This window comes from Taurulus bubalis (genome assembly GCF_910589615.1).
Source record: "Taurulus bubalis genome assembly, chromosome: 8".
Classification (NCBI taxonomy): domain Eukaryota; kingdom Metazoa; phylum Chordata; class Actinopteri; order Perciformes; family Cottidae; genus Taurulus; species Taurulus bubalis.
Window position 1 is genome coordinate 15096628 of NC_136596.1, and position 23939 is coordinate 15120566.

General features: G+C 43.0%; 1 protein-coding gene across 1 annotated transcript in view; it reads right to left on the reverse strand.

Moving 5' to 3' along the window:
* Nucleotides 1-23939, reverse strand: part of LOC306740368 (tetratricopeptide repeat protein 28-like) — a gene marked incomplete at its 5' end in the record, with an annotated part of 159006 nt that overhangs the window by 30949 nt on the left and 104118 nt on the right. The window contains one exon of the mRNA XM_079222506.1: nucleotides 3170-3677. Within this exon, the coding sequence (XP_079078632.1) occupies nucleotides 3170-3677 (508 nt within the window). The remainder of the gene's footprint in view (nucleotides 1-3169; nucleotides 3678-23939) is intronic.

A 23939-nucleotide genomic window follows, 5' to 3' on the forward strand; every position in this document is an offset into this window, starting at 1 on the left:
ATTGCAAGTCTCTTTGAAGTGGAAGGCAAAGGAAAATTTAGATTCTGTTTCATGAATACCATAAATGCGAGCTACATGGGAACCCACTACTTCAGTCCTCGGATATTAAATATTGCTGACTAGGGGGTAAGTTAGCCAATTAATGAATAATAAATGGGCTGGAAAGCAACATTTTCATATCCTTTATAGGTCAGTGTGTGCTGAGCCAGGGCTGCTGGTACCGCTAGGCATCATGGTTAGATATTACAGCATGGCGATCTCTATACTACTGTACCTCAGAGCCATGTCGGCTTCTGCTCCACCCACACTACACGCAACATTAACGACAAGCTTCGAGAGGGCATAATAAAAGTTAGTTTTTTCCTGTTTCTGCAACTTCTCCTTTCCATCTCTCACACAGTGTTTGTTGCTTTTATCGCTGCTCGTTAATCTTCACTCGATCATCTCTCCCCTATTTGTGCACGGCGTAAAGGCAGCATTTTTTGAAGTCTGAAACAACATCCTGTTAGTTGTAGCACATATCTTATTGTGCTAAGCAGGCTTGCAGGCATTGATGATGGGGTAACAACCCACACTCACTCCACTGCCGCAACCAAAAAACAACAACAACAACAACATTGGGGCAATTACAGACTGATGCTTCACAACCTCCACTTCATTCTCTGTTATCTTCATTATTCAGCTCCTCTTGAATCAGCTATTAAAGGTAATTAAGCGATTCATCAAGTCAGTTTCAATTACTGGGAGCTTGACAGTTGCAGATTACAATCAGTAGGGGTGAGGGGAGAAAGGGAGAGAGGGAGCCTTCAAAAACAGAAAAAAGAGAAGAGGAAATAGACAAGAAGTACCAACAGATGAGGCAGTAATTAGATGACCAGGAAGCTTCTTCAGGTGTCAAGAGGTACTGTAGCCACATGATGAGGGAACTTGCTCAGGCCATCTCCATGGACCAACAGGCTTCATTGCTACCACCCACTCTTTTAGCTTCTGCTGTCACCAGCTGAAGGTCTTGACAGTGCATCAGCTACACAATCATTACCCTATCATGGACTGGAATAACTGTAATGTCGCAACTAATAATACAAAATAGCCATCTTGCCATCCTAATGGCACTCACACCACAGAACACATACCATTTACTGCCTGACATATAGTCACTCATTATAAAGCTCACACGTACTGTAGGAGCATAAAATGTTCTCACTAGAGCCTCTAATTTATGACAACCAGTTACCAGCTCACTTTTAAAATCAGGTGTGTGTTGGTGCTCAGAGCACTCAAGGATGTGCAACCATTAGGCTGGTCAAAGGACGACTTCAATTTATGTTTAGCTGATTAACCCCACTTTCTGCTTTCACACTTTTACACATCAGGTTAAAGAATAATTCATCTGGAAGGAACTATTACGCCTCTTAGTTATCCATTAGAGTCAGGTTTACTACTATCTTGATGGCTATCATAAGTCACCCAGCGAAGGTTGTAACTGCTAGACCAAATACAGGAGAATTGGCCATACATTTATCTCATGGGGTTTTGAGTATCCAAAAGGTACACCTTTATCACCAAGGTTCTTTTTGTCATTATATTTGCACTCTACAAGGTTACCTATCGCTAATAATGTCATTCTAGCAAGATTTGGCTGTCAGATATTGGATTGTAAAGGGTACAATAATTACATTTTAAGTTTCAATCAAAAGACCTGATTGTATATATTTCATTTCCCCGTCTCTTTTTTTATTTATCTGCTCACCACTTTTCATTTTAAGACATGATTAAGTCCAAGCCAGTGTGAAGGTGAGAGCAGAGCAGATTTAATGTGAAGAGATTTCTCTTGAAAAATTTATAAATTTTCATGAGGTTTATTTATACTCTGACAGTGTACGTTACATGTTGGCATTCTATCACTACATAACTTCCTGGGCTCACAAATTACTGTTGGCTCTAAGATGCATCATCTTCTGTCTTGGCTCCCAAGAAGGCTTGCACTCCTCTACCTTATGTTCACATAATCTACTGGTTACCATTCACTGTGGAACATAATTCAACCATTAAATATGGTTTCTAAAAACAACCTTACATAAAATAGTGATGATGATACAGTAACATACTGCCGGCCTATGCCTAAAAGGTAACAGAAATACTCAGCTCTCACTAACCATAAATAAATGTCATTGAAAACAATAGTGAACAAACAGCTCATTTAAATGAAGACGAACAAAGATCTGTAGCCAGCAGGACTATCAAAACACCATAGCAGGAAATGGAAGCAATCATACTGTATCCTCAGAACAACAGCGCAGAAGCCAGAGACCCTTTTACTCTTGGTTTTTCTTCCCATCCCTCTTTTCGGTCGATTAGGTCAAATCAAGCTAAAATAACTCGAGCTAAACACTTACCTACTTCCAGTCTGCAAGATATCTTTATATCCATCAACCAGGTAGAAGTATAACAAGCTGCTGGACACTAATCTTTACATAGTCCTCCAAAGGGTCTATGAAGAATCTCAAAGGACAACATACTTTCCCTAGATACTGTACATGCTTGAGTGGATTTCCATTAGAGGGGATGAGATAATACCCAAATCTGTGTAAAATGGGATTGCAATATTTTGGTGGATCCCACTAATCTATTCTAAAGGGAACTCTTAATACCGATGTGTCCTTGGGAGATTCACTCCAGTGATCAATACCCAGACATTAGAATAGACAACTTTTGTTGAGGTTGTGTCCACAGCCACAATAGAGGGCTCTACAAAAAAAGGCAGAATTGTCTGCAGTTGAACCTTTAGCTTTTGTCAAAACATAAAATATAATCCACTGTGTATAGATAGATAGCTAGACAGATAGATACATAATGTATTCATCCCCAGGGGGAAATGAGTTATTGTGTATTGGTGTCTGAAAAAAATAAATATGGATGTATTACTCCAACTGGGCTTCCTTGATTTTAATCACCTAACTGGCAAGTGTTTTCGGTCTTGCTTCACCTTATACCAATCCAGTCGTTTTACTGTTGTTTCTACCAGAGACACATTCAAAACTTATTTTGAATTAATATCTATGATTTGTACTAACAGATGTTACATCTCAAAATGTGAGATAATGATATATCCAGATTGTAACAGTATGTTATATTATCTAATAAGTCCTTTAGTATTTTGAATACATACCCAGATTGGAGGAGGCCCTTCCCTCTGCGGCCCTGTCCTTCAAACCCTCAGCTATAGACAGCTGCTGTTCATGGTACTGCTTGGCTCTCTCCAAGTCCTGCATGCAGCGAGCAGCATGGCCCAGTCCTGCGTAGGCTCTCATCTCAATGGACTTTTCTTCCAGCTCCTGGGCGAGCTCCAGAACGTGAGTATGGTAGGACATGGCCTTGTCAAAGTTACGGTGGTAGTGGTAGGCACTGCCTAGGTTACTATAAGCCCGAGCTTCCTCTCGTTTATTTTCCAGGACCTTGGCAATGCCCAGATGCTGCTCGTGGCATTGGACAGCATTGTCAAAGTCTCCCATGGCAATGTAGACGGCCCCCATGTTTCCCAGCTCGCGAGCCTCAGACAGCTGATCCTTGGACTGCTTGGCCAGCAGGACACACTGTTTGTGGCTGGCCAGGGCGTTTGGATAGTCTCCAATGGCTGTATATACATGACCCAAGCTGCTCAGCGCCATTGAAGCAGCCTATGGATAAAGAGACAGAAAAAGATAGGCAGCAGATAAGAAAAAAAGCAAGGTAATAAACTGTGGGCAAATCAAATAAATATATTAATTACACCCATATTGCATCAATAGTGAGTCATGTTGTTGCCTTTACATCACAGATTCTCTACCCACACTTCCTTTAGCCAGAAATAGTGTACATCAAATGAAAAAAAAAGAAAGAAAGAAAGAAAATCTAAAGTCCCAAATCTGTGAGGGGGCTTACAGCTCATAGACCAAACAACAAGCAAAACCTGATTTGATTGCGTCTTTGCTAAGCAATGAGGGGGGTAAAGCGTGATGCAGATCAGAGCAGCAGCAGGCTTGTTTTAAAGCCGACAGTTTGTCCACTGCAATCACGCTTCATGCCGTGCCACCATCAATGGAACAAAGACACTGCTAATCAGGAGGGAGACGAGAGAGGTTTTAGCTTCACAGCAGAGCTGTGGGGGGGCCAACTGGCTGGCTGACTGACTGCTGGCAAGACCTCTCAGGCTTAAAACAGAGAGAACAATATTCTGTATATTCTCTTTTTCCATTTTCTCAAGCACTGTCCACCTGTGAAAACACAACTGCACTGAACACTAGCTACAACTGCAAAAGGAGAGGTCTAGCAGTACAATGGAGAGGTTCCTCAAAATGCAGTCTTGACCCCCTATGTGACACATTCACTGCAGGCGTATTACCTGTTTATACAAAAGGTAAACAGCTGGGAATTGGGGTCAGCTGTCTTTGTGTGACCAGATGTTCAATTAATCATGCAGGGCCATCTAATAAAGTGTCTACTTCCTGAGGTCCCATTCTGCATCCTCCAGCCAGGAAAGGGTTTTGGATGCAGGCCAGCAGAGAGGACAGACACTGACAGTGAAGGCCACAGTGCTGCCCATCTTGCCCAGCTTGAAGTCTCAGCAACAGGGATGACCTGGGTCATGCTGGGAGCATTTTGAACCAGACAACTTCAAAGTCAAAAGACGGCTCGAGTAAAACTACTCAAAGTGGTTTCAGTAGTAAGAATATGAGCAGTTTTCACATCCATATGTTGCAAAAATGGCCATTGATGCTTGCAATGGGCTTCAGATGAGGCACAACTGCCATCCTCTTACAAATAAATTGTATTATCCCATATATGCATCAATATGTAATTTGAAGAAAAAAAAATGTCCCTGAGATATTTTCATTTTTCTGCAGCATCACATAATGAAATTCTGAATAAATGAAAAGCAAAGTCTATAGTTGAGAAAAAAACTACAACAGAACGCTCATAAAGACACTTTTCTTTGAATCGTTCATACATTATTTTTCTAAACAGACACATACATACACACATCCATACATACATACATACCTATGTAAACCCCACCTAACTATCTTTCCTTCATTTCACATAGCTGCTGATGCCTGGAACCAATTACCTGCTGACATAAAGACTTCCATCAGTTTGCTCAAGTTAAAAGACTCGACAAGGCATTATACAGGCCCAGGGAGGCAATTACCCTTCGTCACAACTGTTGCTGTTTCATGTTCCAAGATAGCCTATCTAGGGCTGCTCAATTACATGTGCCTTTTGAAGCTCTGCTCCATCTCTCTGTCTCAAACTTCCATTTTTGTGAGCTGAAAACCGAGATGATTCCTCTTCTCTGTGTGTCTGCAACCCAGTGCAGCGGGAGACACAGGGAGAGAATGCGAGACGGGGGAGAGCAATCTTTCTCCAGTTGGGATGAGTTGCTCTTGTGATCAGTGTCCCTCTAAAGTGAGACTGCAACGCTGCATTTTCTCCTCCGATGGACGCCAAGATAATGAGGAGCCAGCCTTTCTCGTCACACGGGATGCATGTGTTTGGCTCAGAGACAGACACTGGGATCATCTCACTCACTTCTGACTGCAGCCCTCTCTCACCACTGCGCATTTTGACTTCCCACCAGTATCGCAAAAAAACATTCGGTCTGGGAAAGAAATAATTGCCCAAAATACATAATTTCTGCCAAATTGACTTCATTCTAATTTGATTCGATTTCTTTTTCTGCACTTATCTTTCCTCCCTCCCTGTCCACACTCTCTCCCCCACTTCTCTCAATCCGTCTGCCTAGTCAGATCTGATTGTGTTTACAGAGTCCAGCCCTTCTCCGGATGTGTGCTTATTTGATTAATCCAAGCACCGTGCTTTATAAACTGTTGATAAACCGCTGGCTCTTATCAGCAAACACATTTTGCGCCGAGGGTCTCCTAATGAAAGGTAAACCAGTTCTGCCTGGAAGAGACGAGAAAGAGAGCAGGGAGGCAGCAGGAGAGGGCTGAGATGACATGTTAATCAGAAATGCTTGGCTCCAACAACATTATTCCATTTCTTTCCTCTGACAGGGACAGTGGTTTAGGATTCTCCTCTGTCAGCCTCCTCTACTAAGTATGTTTATATTCTGTAGAACATTAGAGATATGGCTGCTTTCATACCACATGCGAGAGGTAATGTATTGTACTTAGCATAATTGGCCCCTTATGCCATGGAGCAGAGCTGCTCTTAATGGCAGGGCTTGGTGCAAGATCTGTTACTCTGAGCCACTGGTGTGTTTAATGTTTTTATTCTTGCCCACCACTTCACTTCTACGTTGAGCTATGTGGTTGTGCCTCGCAGCTGTGTGAATATGCCTTTAAAAATCCTCCCTATTTCTTTTGGACCTATATGAGCTCTAATATACTCCAAACAACCAAGGCTATCATCACAGACTGGGGGAGATAAAACGACAACCAGGGTTGTCATGGAGATATAAATAGTTGGATTATGGCCCACCAGGCCTCGTAGAAGCACAAAAAACATTTGTGTGGAATCTCCTTCTAGTGGCCAGAAATGGATAAGCAAATCAAGCATCCATTGCTTTGGCATCAATCCACTCCCATAAAGAAAGGCTTTCCTGTTGCTTATTTTATTTGAAACAAATTTAGAGACATAGTTTTGCAGACATCCCCAATGAAACCCGATGTTAGTAAGGCAACTGTTTGATTATAATACTTGTACATATACAACAAATATTACAAATAAGTATAATTATTAATGCATTTAAAAAAAAAATAATCAGAAAACCTATATTATTTCTGTGTTTCTGATAGAAAATAATTTAGGGCAAGAAAGGAAAAAGGACAAGTGAGCATAAGAGAGAGGCAGGGAGGTGTAAGGTGTTAAAGAGCATAAAGTGTGCCCTCTGTCCAAAAGCCATGTCCTGCAGGAGGGCAGGGCAGCCACTACTTCAGTAAAGTGCTGTTAATGGGATTATGTGGGCGAGGAGAGGAGTCACTCTCTCTTGACAAGAAGGGATGGAGCACAGGTTTGATTTCATTACTGCAGATGTGGGAACAACCCTGTCTTTCACTGGATACCAAAACAGATGTTAGGCCTGGAAAAAAAATATCACATTGTTTGCAAGAATGCAGACACTTGCACTAACTTAATTGACCAAAATAAGTCATCGAATATGTGATCAGTAATCCAAATAGTTTTCGGTCGATTGACTAATTCATCAATTAATAGCATCAACGATAACAGACTAAATTGATCAAATATATTCCAGCGGTTCATATTTGATTATACATGCAGTCACACACACACACAAACACACACACACACACACACACACACACACGTCTAATTAAAAGGAAATGCAGCGGGAAGGTGAGGAGGACCATGCACCAGTGTTTCCCTTAACGAGCTGGGCTCAGGCAGCAACAGGAGCTGGTTAGCAGGGAACATAACGCCACACTGGAGGGAGTGGGGTGAGGGGGGAGAGCAGGGCGGAAGGAGGGGGAGGGGGGATAAAAGGCTACAGGAGAGATTGTGTTTGAAGGATGAGAGAAGAGAATGCTGAAAACATCCCCAGGGCGAGGATGTCTTTAGATCTGAATCACCTGCAGAGAAGCATTTTGACAAAAAGGGAAACATCTCAACTGTAATAAACTCAAAGATGGAACAGACCAGTCAGAGAGGCTTTCAAAGGCGCTTGAAAGATCCTTTCTAGAGGGGCATGTTCTTGTCTATGTGTGCATGTGCAAAGAAACATGTATGCACGAGAGCGGAGCGGGAGTAAAGAGACGGCATACTGATGATGTGGGTATACAAGCTGGGGCGGGAATGGATATGATAAAATATTCATCTGTATACTCCATTATTTTTCCTCGCTCAGTATTTGCATACAGATATACAGTAGATCCTATGGGAGCCACCATTACATCAGCCAAATGCCTGCCTCTCTGCCATATCAAAACCTTCTGCTTTTTTAACCGGGCAAATGCTGTGCTCTGCCAAGTGAGGACAGGTTCAGCTGTGCCTGATTGCTCTCTTTAATACATACACTCACGGGAATACACGGACACACACATGCACGCACAGAAGGTTTCAGCAGTCCACTGTGGCAAATAAACCCGGCACAGGCCACAACAAATGTAACTTTGCTTCCTCTGGAGCCAAATTATAGACCCCGTTGTCTTTTGGTTTTGAAATGATATTCATGAATGTCATTACTTTGTTATTTCTAGAATCACAAATCAATGCAAAGCAGGCAGTGTCAAGTATTATCCTTGTTTTGAAAAGCTATTTCAGAGAAAAACAAACACAGATATCATAAGTTACCTTGCTGCTAAATGATTTCAATAATCAATCATCAGAGCTAATCAGATATATTAACACTGGAGCCACTTCTTTCTTCATGACCTGTGTGACATCCAGCTAATAGATAAATGACGCCAGAAGGCCTGTAGCTTGATAATTCCTTTAGCCTTCACAGGACATGTTCACAAAGGACTGATTGTCACTAAAGGTCAAGCTACGGGTAAGGGCACTCGTGACAGCTACTACGCTGTCTGTCAGACCGTCTGCTGCTCAAACGATCATACACTCACGAGCACATAAACACACCAACACCCATGCAGCATTTCATGAAGTGAACCTACGGTACATACAAGCTGCAGTGCAGGCAATGCTTTTTCTTAACTGTGGGGAGTCAGTGTAGTGGTGCCAGGCAAATTGTGGATCATTTGTGGTCACTCCAGAGACCCAGAATACATTCTCTCACACATCCTTACACAGAGACACAAAGTAATACACAAATATTCCAAATGTATCCCAGAGCTTTGTGGCCTCTGTCTGTCACGGTGTGTGTGTCGGTGTGTGTGTGTGTGTGCATGTGTGTGTGTGCATGTGTGTGTGTGTATGTGGTCGCATTTTTTTTCGTTTGCATTTGTGCGAGGGCATGTATGCTTGTGATTGTGTGTTTGTTTGAGGCCATATTATGTGAGTTGGTGGCAAACAGGCAGCCAAGAGGAAGAAACACAAGAGGCACCGAATTAAATTGGAGCTAACAGTCTCCATTGGTGTTGGTAGAAAATGTGACTATTCCCTTCAAGTGTTGAGGGGGTTTGATATTTCAAGCTCCCCCTCTCTGACATCATGCTAAACAAAACAAGGTTTACAGAAATGGCCAAATGTTAAGTGAGGAAAGGAGAGGGAGGGAAGCCCTGTAACTGAGCTGGATCTTTGCTCCACCTTTCCAGCCCCCCAAAGCCTCAACCTCAGTCCCAGCGCCTGTCCCCTGTGACAAGATGTCAGCATTGTTCAAATGCACAAACAGCCCTCATGCCTTCTGATATAAACACATGAATCTGAAGTCTGGTTGAGGAGGAAAATGAAGAGGTGGCACACCGGGGAAGCGGGGCACTGTGAATGAATCTTAATGTACTCTAAATCAGAGCAAAGCCTTGAAGGGCTGCACGGGGTTGCTGTTTATTTCTGTACTGAAGTCAAATCTCCACGGGCATAGCTGTGTGATGCCTGCTGGTTCAGGGAATCAATTCTTGAGAGACCTTGTGGTGGTGACAGAAGGGGAAATCACAGTGGTGTTTGAAAGTCATTCCAGGAGGGGTTTGAGGTAAACATCAAGGTCCGCCACTTTGCAAGGCCTCAAGCTAGGAACAATGCAAAAAGAGATAATGTATACAAGGAGTGGATAACTCCTTCTTTAAACACTAATAGGGGTTAGAGGCAGCTAAAGTGACTCTGCTGAAAGTAATCAGCACTGGCTGTAGTGATTAAAATGGCCCTACCTGTTGGCAGCAGAAATCTTCTGAGCCACAGTTAAAAAAAATATAAAGACCTCAAAGTTTATCCATTATAAGCTAATTAGTCGTTTTTACAGCTTCCTGCTGGGTTGGAGAACACGGTGCCAAATATCGAATCGCTTGCAGGGCCCACTTGCATCTGAGAGCATTCAGCAGGAAGCCAGGCAGTCAATCCAAGGTAGCAGGAGTCCAAGGCTATTCAAGGGCATTTTGGAGGCCCAGGGGTGGGTGGTGCTGTCCCTGTAAGCCCACAAAACTGGACAAATCAGGCCTGACATAAAAGGTCGACACATAGTCCAACCCTTTTCAGTGGTACACAAAAAGTTCCATTTCTTAAGTGGGAGAGGAGAGGAGAGGAGAGATAAGAGAACACAGGTTAAGGTCTGAGGACCCAGATCAATATGAGCTGGCCAGAGCTGTTGCCTGCAGCAGCTTGACACAATGAAAGAAATGAAGAGTGACAACCAAATGTCCAGACTCTCAGCACCTCACCATTCCCTTTCAGAAAGGAGACGGAGCTTTTGTGCTGCTCTCCTCTAATCCATCTGCAACAGCAAGGAACTCATGCTTAATGGGTTTAGACCAAATCAGATTTCTGTGAAATAGAAGGACGCATGGCTGCTTTCAATTGCCTTGTTTTTAAGTGTGTTTTTCTTTTGTGATATGTAAAGGCAAGCTTCATAAAACGACCGTGAATAAAAAGTAGATCAATGTTGAAAGGATTAAAGTTGGTTGAAAAAGAATTGGTAAAAGTCTTGATTGGCTAAATTGACTGTATGCATCATGTCCCTTGGTCAACTTCTCAGTTCTTTCTTTTCATTTGTAAGAAATGTCTAAAAATATCCAGCACTGCAGGGCAGTGAGTGTGTGTGTACTTCTGAAGCAGTGAAATTTAAATTGATCTATTTGCACCTCCTGTCATGTCAGTGTCAGGTCAACAGCGGTGAAACAGAGGGGATGTTTCATTTCTGGTTAACATAATGAAATGGTGGCTGCCACGGGCCAGAAGGCTCAGGTCTCTCTGTGGCTTTGCTTTAATTATGTGTTAGAAACGGTCCTGAACAAAGTGAATAAATGAACTGTTTGACTGTTCAGAGACACCAATGACGGCCTTTGTACTGTACACAAGAAAAGGAAGGAAAAAAAGTGCACAGTATCCAATTTACATCAATATTCTTGTAGCTACACAATTCAATTCTGTTTATATTAATATTTGATCAAATATGTGAAAGGTGTCACTCGTGGTGACAAACTCAAAGAGATTTATCATCCTACTCTGCAGCTCTGCAAAGCATTGGAGCCTCTTTTGTTGTTTCCTGACCCACAAATTATTCTCTAATAAATCCTGTTTTCAGCAGCAGCAGGCAGATGTTGTCACTTTATGCTACTAGGACAAATAAAGTTGGCAACTGTTGAAGAACATATAGCAGCTAAAGAGCCACATCTTTTTCTTTGGAGTTGGTGGTGACCATGACAAAAATAAAAGATCAATGAATATCTGACTGAAATGTGTAAGATAGACAGAAACATTACTTCAAATGAGGGCTAATATTGCTCTGTGTCAGCTGTAAGCGTCGACACATTTGCTAAAACTTTTGGCGTGTAAAATGTTTTTTAAGACTAAGTCAGATGTTGTATTTTCGTTTTTGAAGGTGATCAAACAAGGAAAATAAATGTCAGGGAACAATTTAAGTCTCACAATATATGTTCTGCACACTGAGTAAATTCAAACACAGCCATATGCATGACAGATCAATGTATACCTACGGTAATGTATACCCTACATCAACATCAATAAAACAAATTAAAAATGATCTCTATCAAAACAACCTATTATCTCTCACCTGTAAGTTAAATAGCCAGCTCAATCAAGCCTTATACAGACTCTTGTTATCATGCTCTGAAGTGTTGGGCAAATAAATCTGCATTGCCATGGAGCTTAGAGAGTAAAAGGAGCTTGTTCTACCTGCAGCCCAGCACACAAACCATTTAAATCCTTTCCTCCCTCTGTGCTTTTATTCCCCAAATGTAATTACAAGCCTGGTGAGGGTGGCTACTGTTGCCTGGGAAGTCTGCAGAACACAGCATCAACGTCAGCCCTTGGTGGGATCAAGAGACAGGGCTGTACCTCATAAGCACCTCAGTGCTCCATAGACTGTGGCTTCTCCAAACTACACCAGACTAACCCTGTGCTTTCAGCACCACTGGGTCCTTCGCTTTGGCCCCAGGCGGACAGAACTGGTCACACTGATAAAGACTAAAAAGAGGATCTCACTACTGGGCTGTATTATCACATCCATAAATGCATTATGCACACGTTCACACACACTACCTCCCACTGTGACAGAGATTTAAGACCATGAGGATGGTAAGCTCCCTTAGTGCAGTATGATGGAAACCAAATTCCAGCAACATTCCTTTCCATGTCCCATGTAAGACACATTTGCCTCCTGGGGGGACTGCGCGCCTATATTTTTAATGAATGTGTGTGCGTGCGTGTGCGAGTGCATAAAAGGCAGAAGGCTCAAAATCAGAATTGCCTAATTAGTTTCCTTAAGTCCAACATTTCCCAGGACGGTACGGCAGATCTCCACTGATGCTATTAATTTGCAGGTAATATGGACTATTGAGAAGCGGGCAAACAGAAAGATAAAGATGACAGCAGATGAGGGATAAAGGGCATGCCAGGTTGGGGTGTGATGCGGTGCGGATGAAATGGGAAGGGACGATCAGGAAATAATGGCTGCTTTTAAGGTATGTTCTTTGGAAGATGCTGGGCCACCTGCCAGTGATGCCTCCAGCTGTGAGCACACGCCACAGGACTCTGATTGACAGAGAGGGTAAATAGTTTCTAGCAGGGGTCCTGATTGTATCTCTCGCCTCTGGCAGCATGGAAGTCAGGTCGGAAGGGTGATGGCTTTTGTTACAGCCCTTCAGCCACAAATTAGGTTGGCATCTCAGCTGAGCCACCCAAGATGCACGATGCTTAGAGCAGTTGTTTGCTCCTAAAACCCACCCTGTGCCCACAAAAAAAGTATCTGCTACTTTAACAGAAGCCTTTTGATGAACACATCTTAATGGCTCAAAATACATGGAGGGATGAGGGTCTTCAGGAGGAAGAGCTAGATGCAGAGCAGAGAGGGGAATATGTATACAAAATGCTTTGCAGGGACAATATTGGAATTTTTCTGGAATGCATTTCATGTTTCGGTCACGCAATGTAAGAAGGAAAGTTTGCTAGCGTGGGAGGACTACTTGGCTCTGCTAAACTATCCACAGAAGCCAAAGCTAAAAGAAGGTGCTCCTGGTCGGGGGTACTTTGTATGCTGAGCAAAAGCTGAAAAGTGTTAGCTGACTCAAAGCAGACATATTTAAGTACCAATCAAACTCTACTTCCACCAGTCAAGAGTGAAAATGATAGGAAAAACACCAGTGTGGCTTCAAACAAAGTGGATTTCTGTCTGTGCTAGATTGGCCTCTTCACACTGGAGCAATAGAGCAATCACAGGCCACTTTTCAGCTGCCATTAAGTGAGAGGATGTAGGCTTCACAGCCATAACATATGCCTATCTGCTGCTTAACAAAGGCGAGCGGTCGAGTTTGGAGGAACTAAGCAAAACACAGCAAAGAAAGGGGCGGAAATGAAAAGGGTGAGAAGGAAGAGGGGGTTAGAAGTAAAGCTGAGCCAACACCAACAACTATTACATGACTCATCCCACATCTGCAGCCATGAATGGCGCGGGCCGAGACTAAGGTGGAGTGTAATCAGAGCAGAGCTGAGCAGTACAGCCAATGGACACAATGCTAAGTACGCTGGAGACTATACACGACTAGACTCTTTACATAACCCTTCCTGTATATGCATAACTCGTATACCTGTCCAGTACGACTCTGATAATGTTCTCATATTCATATTTAGTCTTCATGTAAAGTTGGGTACTACTGAGTGTGTATACATAGTATGCAATAAACAAGCGGAGTACACACTGGAGACATACTCATATAAAATTCATCATCTCTGGGAACGTGAAATTCCAACACAGCACGGATAACAACCATAAAGCGATTTTTCTCTTGTGCATCTCCTCAGAATTACAGGTCTCCATGTGCAAAAACACAAACTGCACACACATGAAAAGACAATACTGAAAAGGTCCCTTTTGTCTGCTCAACACTGATGAAAAGCTACCTACTGCGAACTTCAATCACATTCGAAAATGAGTTTGAGACGCGCTGTAACCCCGGCAGTGTCATTAAGCCTGTCAGTCAGACCCCTGGAGTGTGGGGAGGAGAAAACCGCCATCGGCCTTCCTCAATGTGCTGTGTAGCCCTGAACTAGACCCGGAGGTACCAGGAGCCCCACCTGGGCTGGATCCATGTCTGACACGAGCATAATGAAGCTATATGATTATAAATTCTGCTCTGTATGTCCATAAACCCCCAAATGTCAAACATCCAGACAAAGGCATCATGCATATTCTAATGGTGTTCACGGTAGATGATAACAAACACTTTCAAGCAAGAACTGATAGCTGAATTCCCATCATATACATGTTCCCACGCATTAAAACCCATGAGGTGCGCACACACACACACACACACACACACACACACACACACACACACACACACACACACACAAACAATACATAGAGCAAGATAAGCCTCTGCATGCTGTCAGAGGCTGGTGTGTGATTGGCCTCTGTGGAGCTACTGCTCCTCTCATCATTAACTCTTCAGAGGATCACACTACTCTAATCACGTTAAGCCTCACTGAATAGCGATGAAGTCAAAAACGTGCCCATGCACATATCCACAGATGCCCAACTCATTACACGCAAGCACACGACGGCTTCTTCCTCCCCACAATCAGAAAACGGAATACTCACAAGCAGCTGTTTGCAATCTGTAGGAGCAGGTCTGACACCAAACACTGCATTAACCAACTAAGGCAATTATTCAGGAGGATTATAAAACTAAGAATCACTTCTATAGTCAAGGGCGTGTACTGTGAGTAACTCACTTTTTACTTCTGACACTTGCCACTTTAAATTATTACCATGTACACACAGCATAAGCTTTATAAGCAACAGTGAGTAATGTGCATACTTGTTTATACCTGGGCTATATCTCACATTAAGTTTTTATTTAGAGCTAATATTCCTCTAAAAAACTAAATTAAGCCTCAATGAAAAATAAGACAGTAAAGAGATGAAAATACATTATTTGTCGTCGTATGACAAGTATTAGGTCTCGACCAAGGAAAGAAAGTAAACATGATTTTAAGTTGGGTAAGTGCATTGATAATGCAGTACTTTACACAGCATTTGTATTTATGATGAAACCCAAACCTAAACAGCAGTAATCTCAGTCATCAGTGTATGTGTGTAATTTTGCGTGTGTATGTGTGTGGCACCAACCTGAGATGGCCACACCTCGCCAAAAGCAGAAGCCAATGGCTGCAATTAAATAAGCTGACAGCACCAGCAATAGCTACTAACTTTTAAAAAATTGAGTCTGGCTACATAAAATACCGGAGCAGTCTTTACCTCTGGGTCCTCCACTGAATATTTTACAACCTTGGTTCCTTTCTCAATTTAAGACTGAGGTTGACGTGTAGCCAGAGAAGGTCTGTCTCCACTGTTATTTAGAGACTGGACTGTGTGCGCTGCAAGGTCAAGTATAAGCAGAACCCTTAGGCCTCCGTCTCCTCCTAAGATGGAGTACTTTCATTTCACTCACTCGGGGCCTCGTATTTTCTCTCCATTTTATTGCTTTCTGTGAGCGCTTTTCACAAAGACACATTCCACCTCCTCATACAGACACAGGGCTCCCGTCCAAGAGAGAGTGGGGAAGGTCTGGATACTGTGCTACAGGGACAAGAATGCTGACATTGCTGTAGCTCGGGACAAAAGCTGAAGATGAGAGTGGAGAGAGACAGAGTGCGAAAGAGAAAGAGAGTGTCTCAGTGTATTGGAGTTGTTAGGAGGCCTCAGCAGAGCCAAATTGAGGACTATAATCCCTGTCTTTGGCATGATGTCAGGGAGTCTTGCAGAAGACCATTTCCTCACTCTGCAAAAATGCTGTCTCCTACATCCCAGTGTGCGCCTCGGCTATATATAATGCTAACATCAAACGCTTGTAACTGCACTGACCTCTCTCTCCCTGGGAGACCCCTTGTTCCCTCGTAATACATAACCCCCCAACACACACACTAAAACTCTACCGCACCATCTGAAGTTCGCCTTATCTCTAAAGCCAAGAGCATTTCTATTTGATGGGCGAGTGGTGAGGACTAATCTGGTCCCTGTCTTTGATTTTGCTCTTTAAAAGAGAAAGGAGGAAGGGAAAGAAGGAAGAATATACTGAACCATGACCATGAACATACAGTAGCCCCTTTGTCATTGTGTTTTTAATGTAAGTATCTCATGTGTTGATAACATAAATCAGGATACAAAGCCAACTGCACATACAGCACATTCTCAGATCATCTCAGGAATGATGCACACATCGCTGATTTGTCTGCCATTATTTAATGCTACCTCAGGGAGACCGAAAGGAAATCATAGATTTCTTTCGAGAAAATTAACACTAGTACGATCCAACACGTTCTCACTCCCAACTCGTTAAACACCAATGCTGGGTCAATGTCCCTACGCTTCAAACTATCACAATCTAGGTACCCCTCTAGTGTCAGTTTAGGATGTGTCAGTTTCTGCTTGTTACATGCATAGTGTCTTTTCAAAATAAACATCCAACGTAGGTTTACTTAGTTTTCAGGTGTACTTATGCAACACAAGTATTGTGTTAGGCTTAGGCTTGTAGTAATTTAACAATGATTGTATCCAAACAAGACCTGTCCTCAGGTCCTCATGTCAATATCGCAGCTAATCATATCGTGATTAATATTCGATAAATTGTGCAGCCCCATGCTTAGACAACAAAAGTACTTTTGTTTGGTTTGGCTTAGGGAAACAACAAGGGTGGGGATAACATAAGTATGTTTGTTATATTAAAATAAGTCAACGTTTGCTTGGTTTCACAAGGGACTAGAGCAGTCTCCTGAGTGAGAGCCCTGTGTGTATTTGACCCATCCAGCCTCCACTCCCATACAGCCTAAGGGGACTTTCTTGCTCTTTATACTACAGCAGTTACTCTGGCCATCTAATAAATATGAGTATAGGTTAACATTGGAGTTAACTGAAAGCCCATGTGCGTCCCATACAGACACTAAAGGGTGCTCCTATGCATCGGTATCAGACGCCGAGGAGCACTGGCCAAGCAGTTGTATTGGATAAGTTTGGAGTGAGACCAGGGTGCACTGACCTTAGTCAGTGCACCCTAAAGTACTAAAGTACTCCTAAAACAGACGAACAGAAAGTGTGAATGTGGCTTCTTCTACAACACTCATCTTTATTCAATGTTTTGTTTCAGGTCCCTGGACCAGTTTAGTCTTTTATCTGTTTGGATGTCAGTGGTTTTATCAGGCACTGAGCGCTCTCCACGTGTAGAGCTCTGGCTGACTAGAGTAGTTATTTGGCCATATGCATAAATCGACAATCATTTCCACAGCCGCACTGACTAATCAGGGCCAGTAATTGCTCCAATGAGAGAAAACAGGGTTGGGCTGGGCCATTGCCCAGAGGAGATTGTTGCTCTACAACACTGGCTGTGCCTAACCTCTGACCTCAGCGCCTAATCATCAATTAGCATGCAGCACTTTTCTGCATACTGATGTGAGGTAAAGGGTATCAGCTCAGAATGCCTATTAAAAAGGCTGAAAACAAACAAAACTACAAGATAAACAGAATCACAAGTTAAAAGTCTGCTCCAGAGGACATCTTCTGCCTCTAAATGCAAATGTACACACATCTTTGGATTCGAGCCAGTGTGTCAGATGAGGGCAGTTGTGGAGGGAGTTGCCTTGGATTTGTAGCTCTCCCTTGTCACAATATCCTTTTACCACGGAGCTGCTGACATGATTCATGAGCCAGAGGACTTGATGTGGTGTTGGTGTGCCGGCCAGATGAAATCCCCTCAGTCCACTAATATAGGTTTCTGTGTTGGGTTTGCTTTACAAGTTCCCTTAACTAAGGACCTATTTCACACTGCTGAGCTAGAAATAGGTCTCACTGTAGCTAAATCAACCCAGTCCATCCCTCCCTTACCCTTGTCACTGGAGACAGTATTACACAGTACACACATCATTCTACACACAAGTTCAATAAACACATTCCTTTTCTGCGCTGCTTTTTCCTTTTCTCCTTCCCTTCATAACTCCCTTCAATGGTTCACCCTCTCTCCTTCCATCCCCCCTTTCCAAGTACCTCTCTTTCCCTTGTTCCTTCTCCTTCATTAAAATGGACTTCCTAAAGCCTCCATTCGTCTTGCTGACAGCTCCACTATCGATTGGGCTGGAGAAAGGGATGCAGTTCCAGAGCTTTAAATGGCTCTCTGGCCATCCTGAATGAGGGCTGGGCTGGACTGAGGCCGGAGGAGGAGGGAAAGGGAGTGCCAGGTTTAGCCGGGAGGTCTGCCTCGAGTCTAGCCTCTGATGCCTTTCTAGTCACCTAGGTAGCTATGATGGCAGAGATCAGAAATTACATGAAAAAGACTCATCAACTCTGTAAGAGGGATTACGCTGATGAGATCAGATAATTAATTCATCACACAGGTTGAGAGCCAATACATCAGCCAGCCTCTTCAGGCTACTTGCAGGCTCTCCTGAAAGTCAGAACTATTATGGGACCACTCAAAAGCCCGGGAAGAAGAGGAGGTGGGACTGTTTCAGTTGGCTTCATTGACACGCAATTCATTTCAATTCAAACCATGAGAACTAGCGTTACGCTGGCTGCCGCATTTAATCGGGCTCCGTCCCTTATCGTCAGCCATTATCTGGGGAAGATGAGTTGGCACATTCTGTCTTCATCCCTCTCGCCGCGTGACATCAAACCCCTCTGCCAAGATTAATGATCGGACTTTTGATTTTCATAATCATTAAAATCTCTACGGCGTTTTCTGTGCCCTGTGGTGCAGCAGAAACCCCAGGAGCCTGTTGGACTCCCTCCTCCCTCTGATGAGCACTGTGTATGTCATCTATAATCATATAGTGCACCGCAGCAGCAAATCAGAAAGTGAAGGAGTCTCCTGTGACCATGTCACTGTTTATTTGTTATCTAATCTGTCCCTCTGTATTGCCCTTGATTGGAACAGCTTGGGAGAAGAAGAGAGACAAGGTGTAATATTCAAGACAAATTACTCAACTTCCAAACAGTGAGCGGTTCAATCTACACAAGCCACTGCAGTGTTTAGATTAAGGTTAGAATAGCATTAGCGGCAGGGCTTATGATGCTTGTGTATTGACGCTTTGATCAGCAAATATACGAGTCCAAACAGCATTAAGCTGTGTTAGAAGAAAAAAAAAGCAGATGCTCCCAATGGCAAAGAATCCTTTAACATTGGATTGTGCCTGCTCATTCTAAAGGCCACTCTTACACACAGTATGGGGACACGGTCTGAGATTCCGCAAAATGGAGAAAGGATGAGACAAATAAACATGGAAAGGAGAGAAACTAAATGAAAAGAGGGGGAAAGGGAGGTGTGGATAAAGCGCTGCGATGGAAGAGAAGTAAAGACAGGAAGCGGAGGTGATGTGGAAGAATGGAGGGAAGGAGAAATGGAGCATGAGGCACTGAGGAAGGAGAGAGGGAGGAGGTAGCAGAGAGGCAGAGCGCAGTAGTCGATGTTACGGCAGTCATTCATCTCTCCGACAGCCTTCGAAATGCTCCACTGGGGGAGACACAAGGCTGCGTCACCTCGAATGCAGCAATTGCACAGCGCGCACACATTTGCATACATGTGCATACACACACACACACACACACACACACACACACACACACACACACACACACACACACACACACACACACAGAGGAAATGCATGTCTATGAACCTCTGCTTTGGCTGTGCATACACGCGCACGTCCCCATGTTCTGGGTCAATGGTATGTTGCGGGAAATGGAAAGTCAGAACACACACCATTACACTGCAACCAGTACAAGCACAAATCATAGCCACAGGCGTCAGTTAGACGTACACACACACACACACACACACACACACACACACACACACACACACACACACACACACACACACACACACACACACACATAAAAGCATATCTGTGGATGTTTTTAAACTGATGCATATGTGCTGCAACATCAAATTGATAATAATTCTGCTCATGAGAACAGTTAAATAAAACTGTTACTAAAACTGGTTACTCTTTTGCATGCATGTAAACATAACGAGTTTATAGCTGGACATATTTATTTTTCTCTATAATTTAATTTGAAACTGCAAAATAAGAAACTAATCAGTACTTTAATTTGTAAGGTATATATTGAGTATACAACTATAGGCTTTACCATGTGGTAATTTTATATAGACTTATTATCTATTGAATAACCAGAAAACATACTATCGTGATATTTATCAGATTGAAGATTTTGGCCATATTGCTCTGCCCTAAATTAAGCAAACCTTTAAAAAACAATCTCAAATTGTACACACATGTTAACATCCTACATGCTTTTAACAAAAAGTGCTAATATTTCTTTACAAAAACATGCACAGGAACAGCACATTGGACTATGGGAACTATGGGATGGGTGCTCCCTTTAAAAACACACAAATCCTTGTTTCCCAGTTCTGGTCATGGCCCATTGGCCGATGCCTGCCGTCCATCTCTCATGATTCATGGCTAAGCAAGCTGCTGTAGAGCAGTTCTAAACCACTGGGCCGAGGAGCGCCTGTGTGTCATTAAGGCACAGCGGGCTGGACATGCTGTTAGAGCCGCTGCACAACGGCCAGCTCTGTGCCTCAGTCTAGCACACCAGGAGGTGAAGAAGCAGTGACTTCTATACATGTCTCAAAGTGGTTTTACTTGAAAAGTAATATCAACAGCTGAGTGCACTCATAGACTAAATTGCAAAGTAAAATGTACTCAGTGAACAGGAGGAGTGTTGCCTTTTATTTAGCTGGACACCGCTCTCTTCGGGCCTCCACCCAGCATTTTAGCTAAATTAGCCCCTCTAATCATCCCTAAATCCTCCCTCATAATCAGCAAAGCCGGGGAGGCTCAAGAAAGGAGACTGGGGTTCCAAGTTCCCCCCTCTGCCATCCTCTATTAGCATGGGTCCCAAGAAAGGCGGTGGAGGCACACGTCCATACCCTAATGACTCCTTAATGATCCCCTCCTCTACTAGTGCTGACAAACACTGACAAACCCTGACAAGAGGAACACCCACACTTGGCCCTCTTCCTCACCCCTTATTTAGAGGCTCATCTCTCAGCCATCCGTCTCATTGTACAAGATAGTGTCCAGCAGAATCCATCCAGCCCCAAACTAGCTGCAAGATCAACACACATGATAAAATAGTCTGTGTCACTTTCAGAGTGAGGGGCAAAGTTTGAGTAAATTCCTTTCGGCAGATGGAGTGAGAAGGAGAGAAAGCATAGATAAAAAAAAAATAAAAAAAACGAGTCTCTACCTCTTTTTTTTTCCTTTTCCCTAATCGTGATTTCCATTTCAACTTGGGGGTTAGGGGAGTCAGCAGCGGAGCCTCTTTTTAACATCACACGAGACATAATTACAGAGCAGGCCACTGCCATGCCGCCTCAGTTTCTCCTAAATACTCACACCCCAAAATTAGGGGTTACCTCCTTCTAGTTAACCTACTATTTAAGATGAAAACGTCACAGACAAACAGGGGGGCGGGAAAGGGAGGTTGGAGAGGAAAGACCGAGTTTATAAGCTTTGTTTCACAATGACAGAGAAGTCCTTTGTTAAAGATGACTACTGGCCAGCCTTGGACAACGCCAGGTGTGGAAACTTGGACAAAAACAAAAGTTGGAAAAGACACACAGCTAGAAAGACTAGGCAATGTGTTTATGTTCTATCTGCAGTATATGTGACCGCTGAAACTGTGCTAAGGATGTTTCCAAAAGGCAGCAAGCTAAAGAAAAACACTTCACGCTAGCCTATGACCTCACAGGTTTGGACCGTAGCTTCCAGTCCCAGTCGCGGATGACAGAGCACTCACTCTTTGAGCCTAGCGATTCCTTCTTTTCTGTTTTTTTCCCTCTATTTTTTTTACAGCTCTCCATCTATACATATTTTATTCTGTTCAGATTCAGGGAGATTTAATAGTGTCACGAAGTCTGCCGGTCAGCTACAGGCAAATAGCCAACACTAAAATTACCTTATTTTGCAGCGTTGTGCTTCATAGAGCCACAACAAAGGTTTTCTTCCCTGGTAATTAGAAGAAGAAATGAGATCCCATGCATAGCTCCTTTACTGATATAACAGGACCGAGGTATCTCTTTCTGCTCCTTTATCACACACAGGCCACTGTTCCCCCTGTAGTTGTGTAAACCAGGGCTTTGAGTTACGCTGCTAGTATTGGTGGTAGTATCAGTTTAAGTATGAACAGACATATAACATGAGGTAAATGTCAACTAGCGACAAACGGTACGTCTTTAAGGTAATAGGTGATAATTTCTTAAATGATAATCCCAGTATTTAATCAATCCCCGGCACCTGTAGCCTACATGTTAAAGTCCTTGGTCAAAACACTGAAACACTCATTGGTCCTGATTCCTGTGCCATAAGTGTAGAGCTGTATGTGTGAATGTTTATAGCTCCTGTTGAGCAGGTGGCATCTTCCATGTTGGCCTCAACCACCAGTGTAGACATGTGTGAGCAAACTCGCTAATGTTTGATTTAAATGCAGTTAATTTATTGCTTATTATACTTTTGTACAACATTTGTAGAGGTCATGATAACATTGCACACATATGTAATTGCTCAAATCTGGAAATGTAGCAACAACACCACAACAAAGTCCACTGTGGCATGAAACACAGCCAGTGACATGATCAGACAGGTTGTAAACAAGCGAACAAATTAGTCGGATTATCTAAACCTTTTAAATTAGAGGGAAGACTGAAGGTGAGTGTACCAGAAATGTTAGTAATGTCAGTATGGGTAATTTTAGCATTCATTTGTATTTCCTCTTCAGTTATATCTCCCCACATGCCTTGATGAGTACAATCTAATTACCTATAACAGATAGGAATGATGGCCAAAACTACATATACAAGTGTTGCAATAAATCAAATTTCCCTTTGAAAGGTGGATCTATCAACATCCAAGATGACAAGAGCTTTGTATGGTCGATTGCGCACATTCACGCGCACACACACACAAACACACACACACACACACACACACACACACACACACACACACACACACACACAGCATAACAAGTTCAAAGAGTTCATTTAAAAGTGTCTGTCATCTTCCAAGCTTTTTTTTACCCACGCAACAGAATCAAAACCCACATCCCATATCAAAGACACATGGTCCACCAGGTCCTTTCATCACATCAAACATTTCACTATGTATATGATTTCATTAAAGTCTCTAGGAAATTCTCTGTCACTGCAATGCACTCTCATTAAACTTGTTACAATTCACATATGGCACATATTCCTTTATCACTGAGGATTGGAATTGATGCCACTTCAAGTCTCTCTCCTCTCCACACTCCTAGACTGCATACTGGAAATCCAGTCAGAATCAACATCCTGTCCCCAGCCTCTAGGAAGTGACCTCAGCTTCAGAAAGGCCAGATAAAACGTCCACATCAGAAACAAAAACATCAGGCTGGCCGTAATGAGCTATCCGCCAGGCTCCAGTGTGTTCTGAGGGAGACCAGGTGGTGTTACACACATATGACTCTGATTAGGGGGCCTTCAGAGGAACAAGAATGGGGGGGGGAATGCAGGGCCAATCAGGATGTTTTCGACAGTATATGATGCAACTATTAAAAAGGTGTTCAATGACCTAGACTGGGCCCCAGAACACCCATTTGGGCCCATTTGGCATTTGTGTGCAAGCAGGGGGGTTCAGTTTGGGTAATGTTTTCCTTTAAGAAGCAACATGTGAGCAGTATGGGCTTCAGCAGCAATGGGTTACAGCAGCTTGATACTGATATACTGATACCATACTGCTCGGTCTTTAAAAACCATTAGGAACAGACTCATACTAGTCTGTATATTGGATATGGTAGT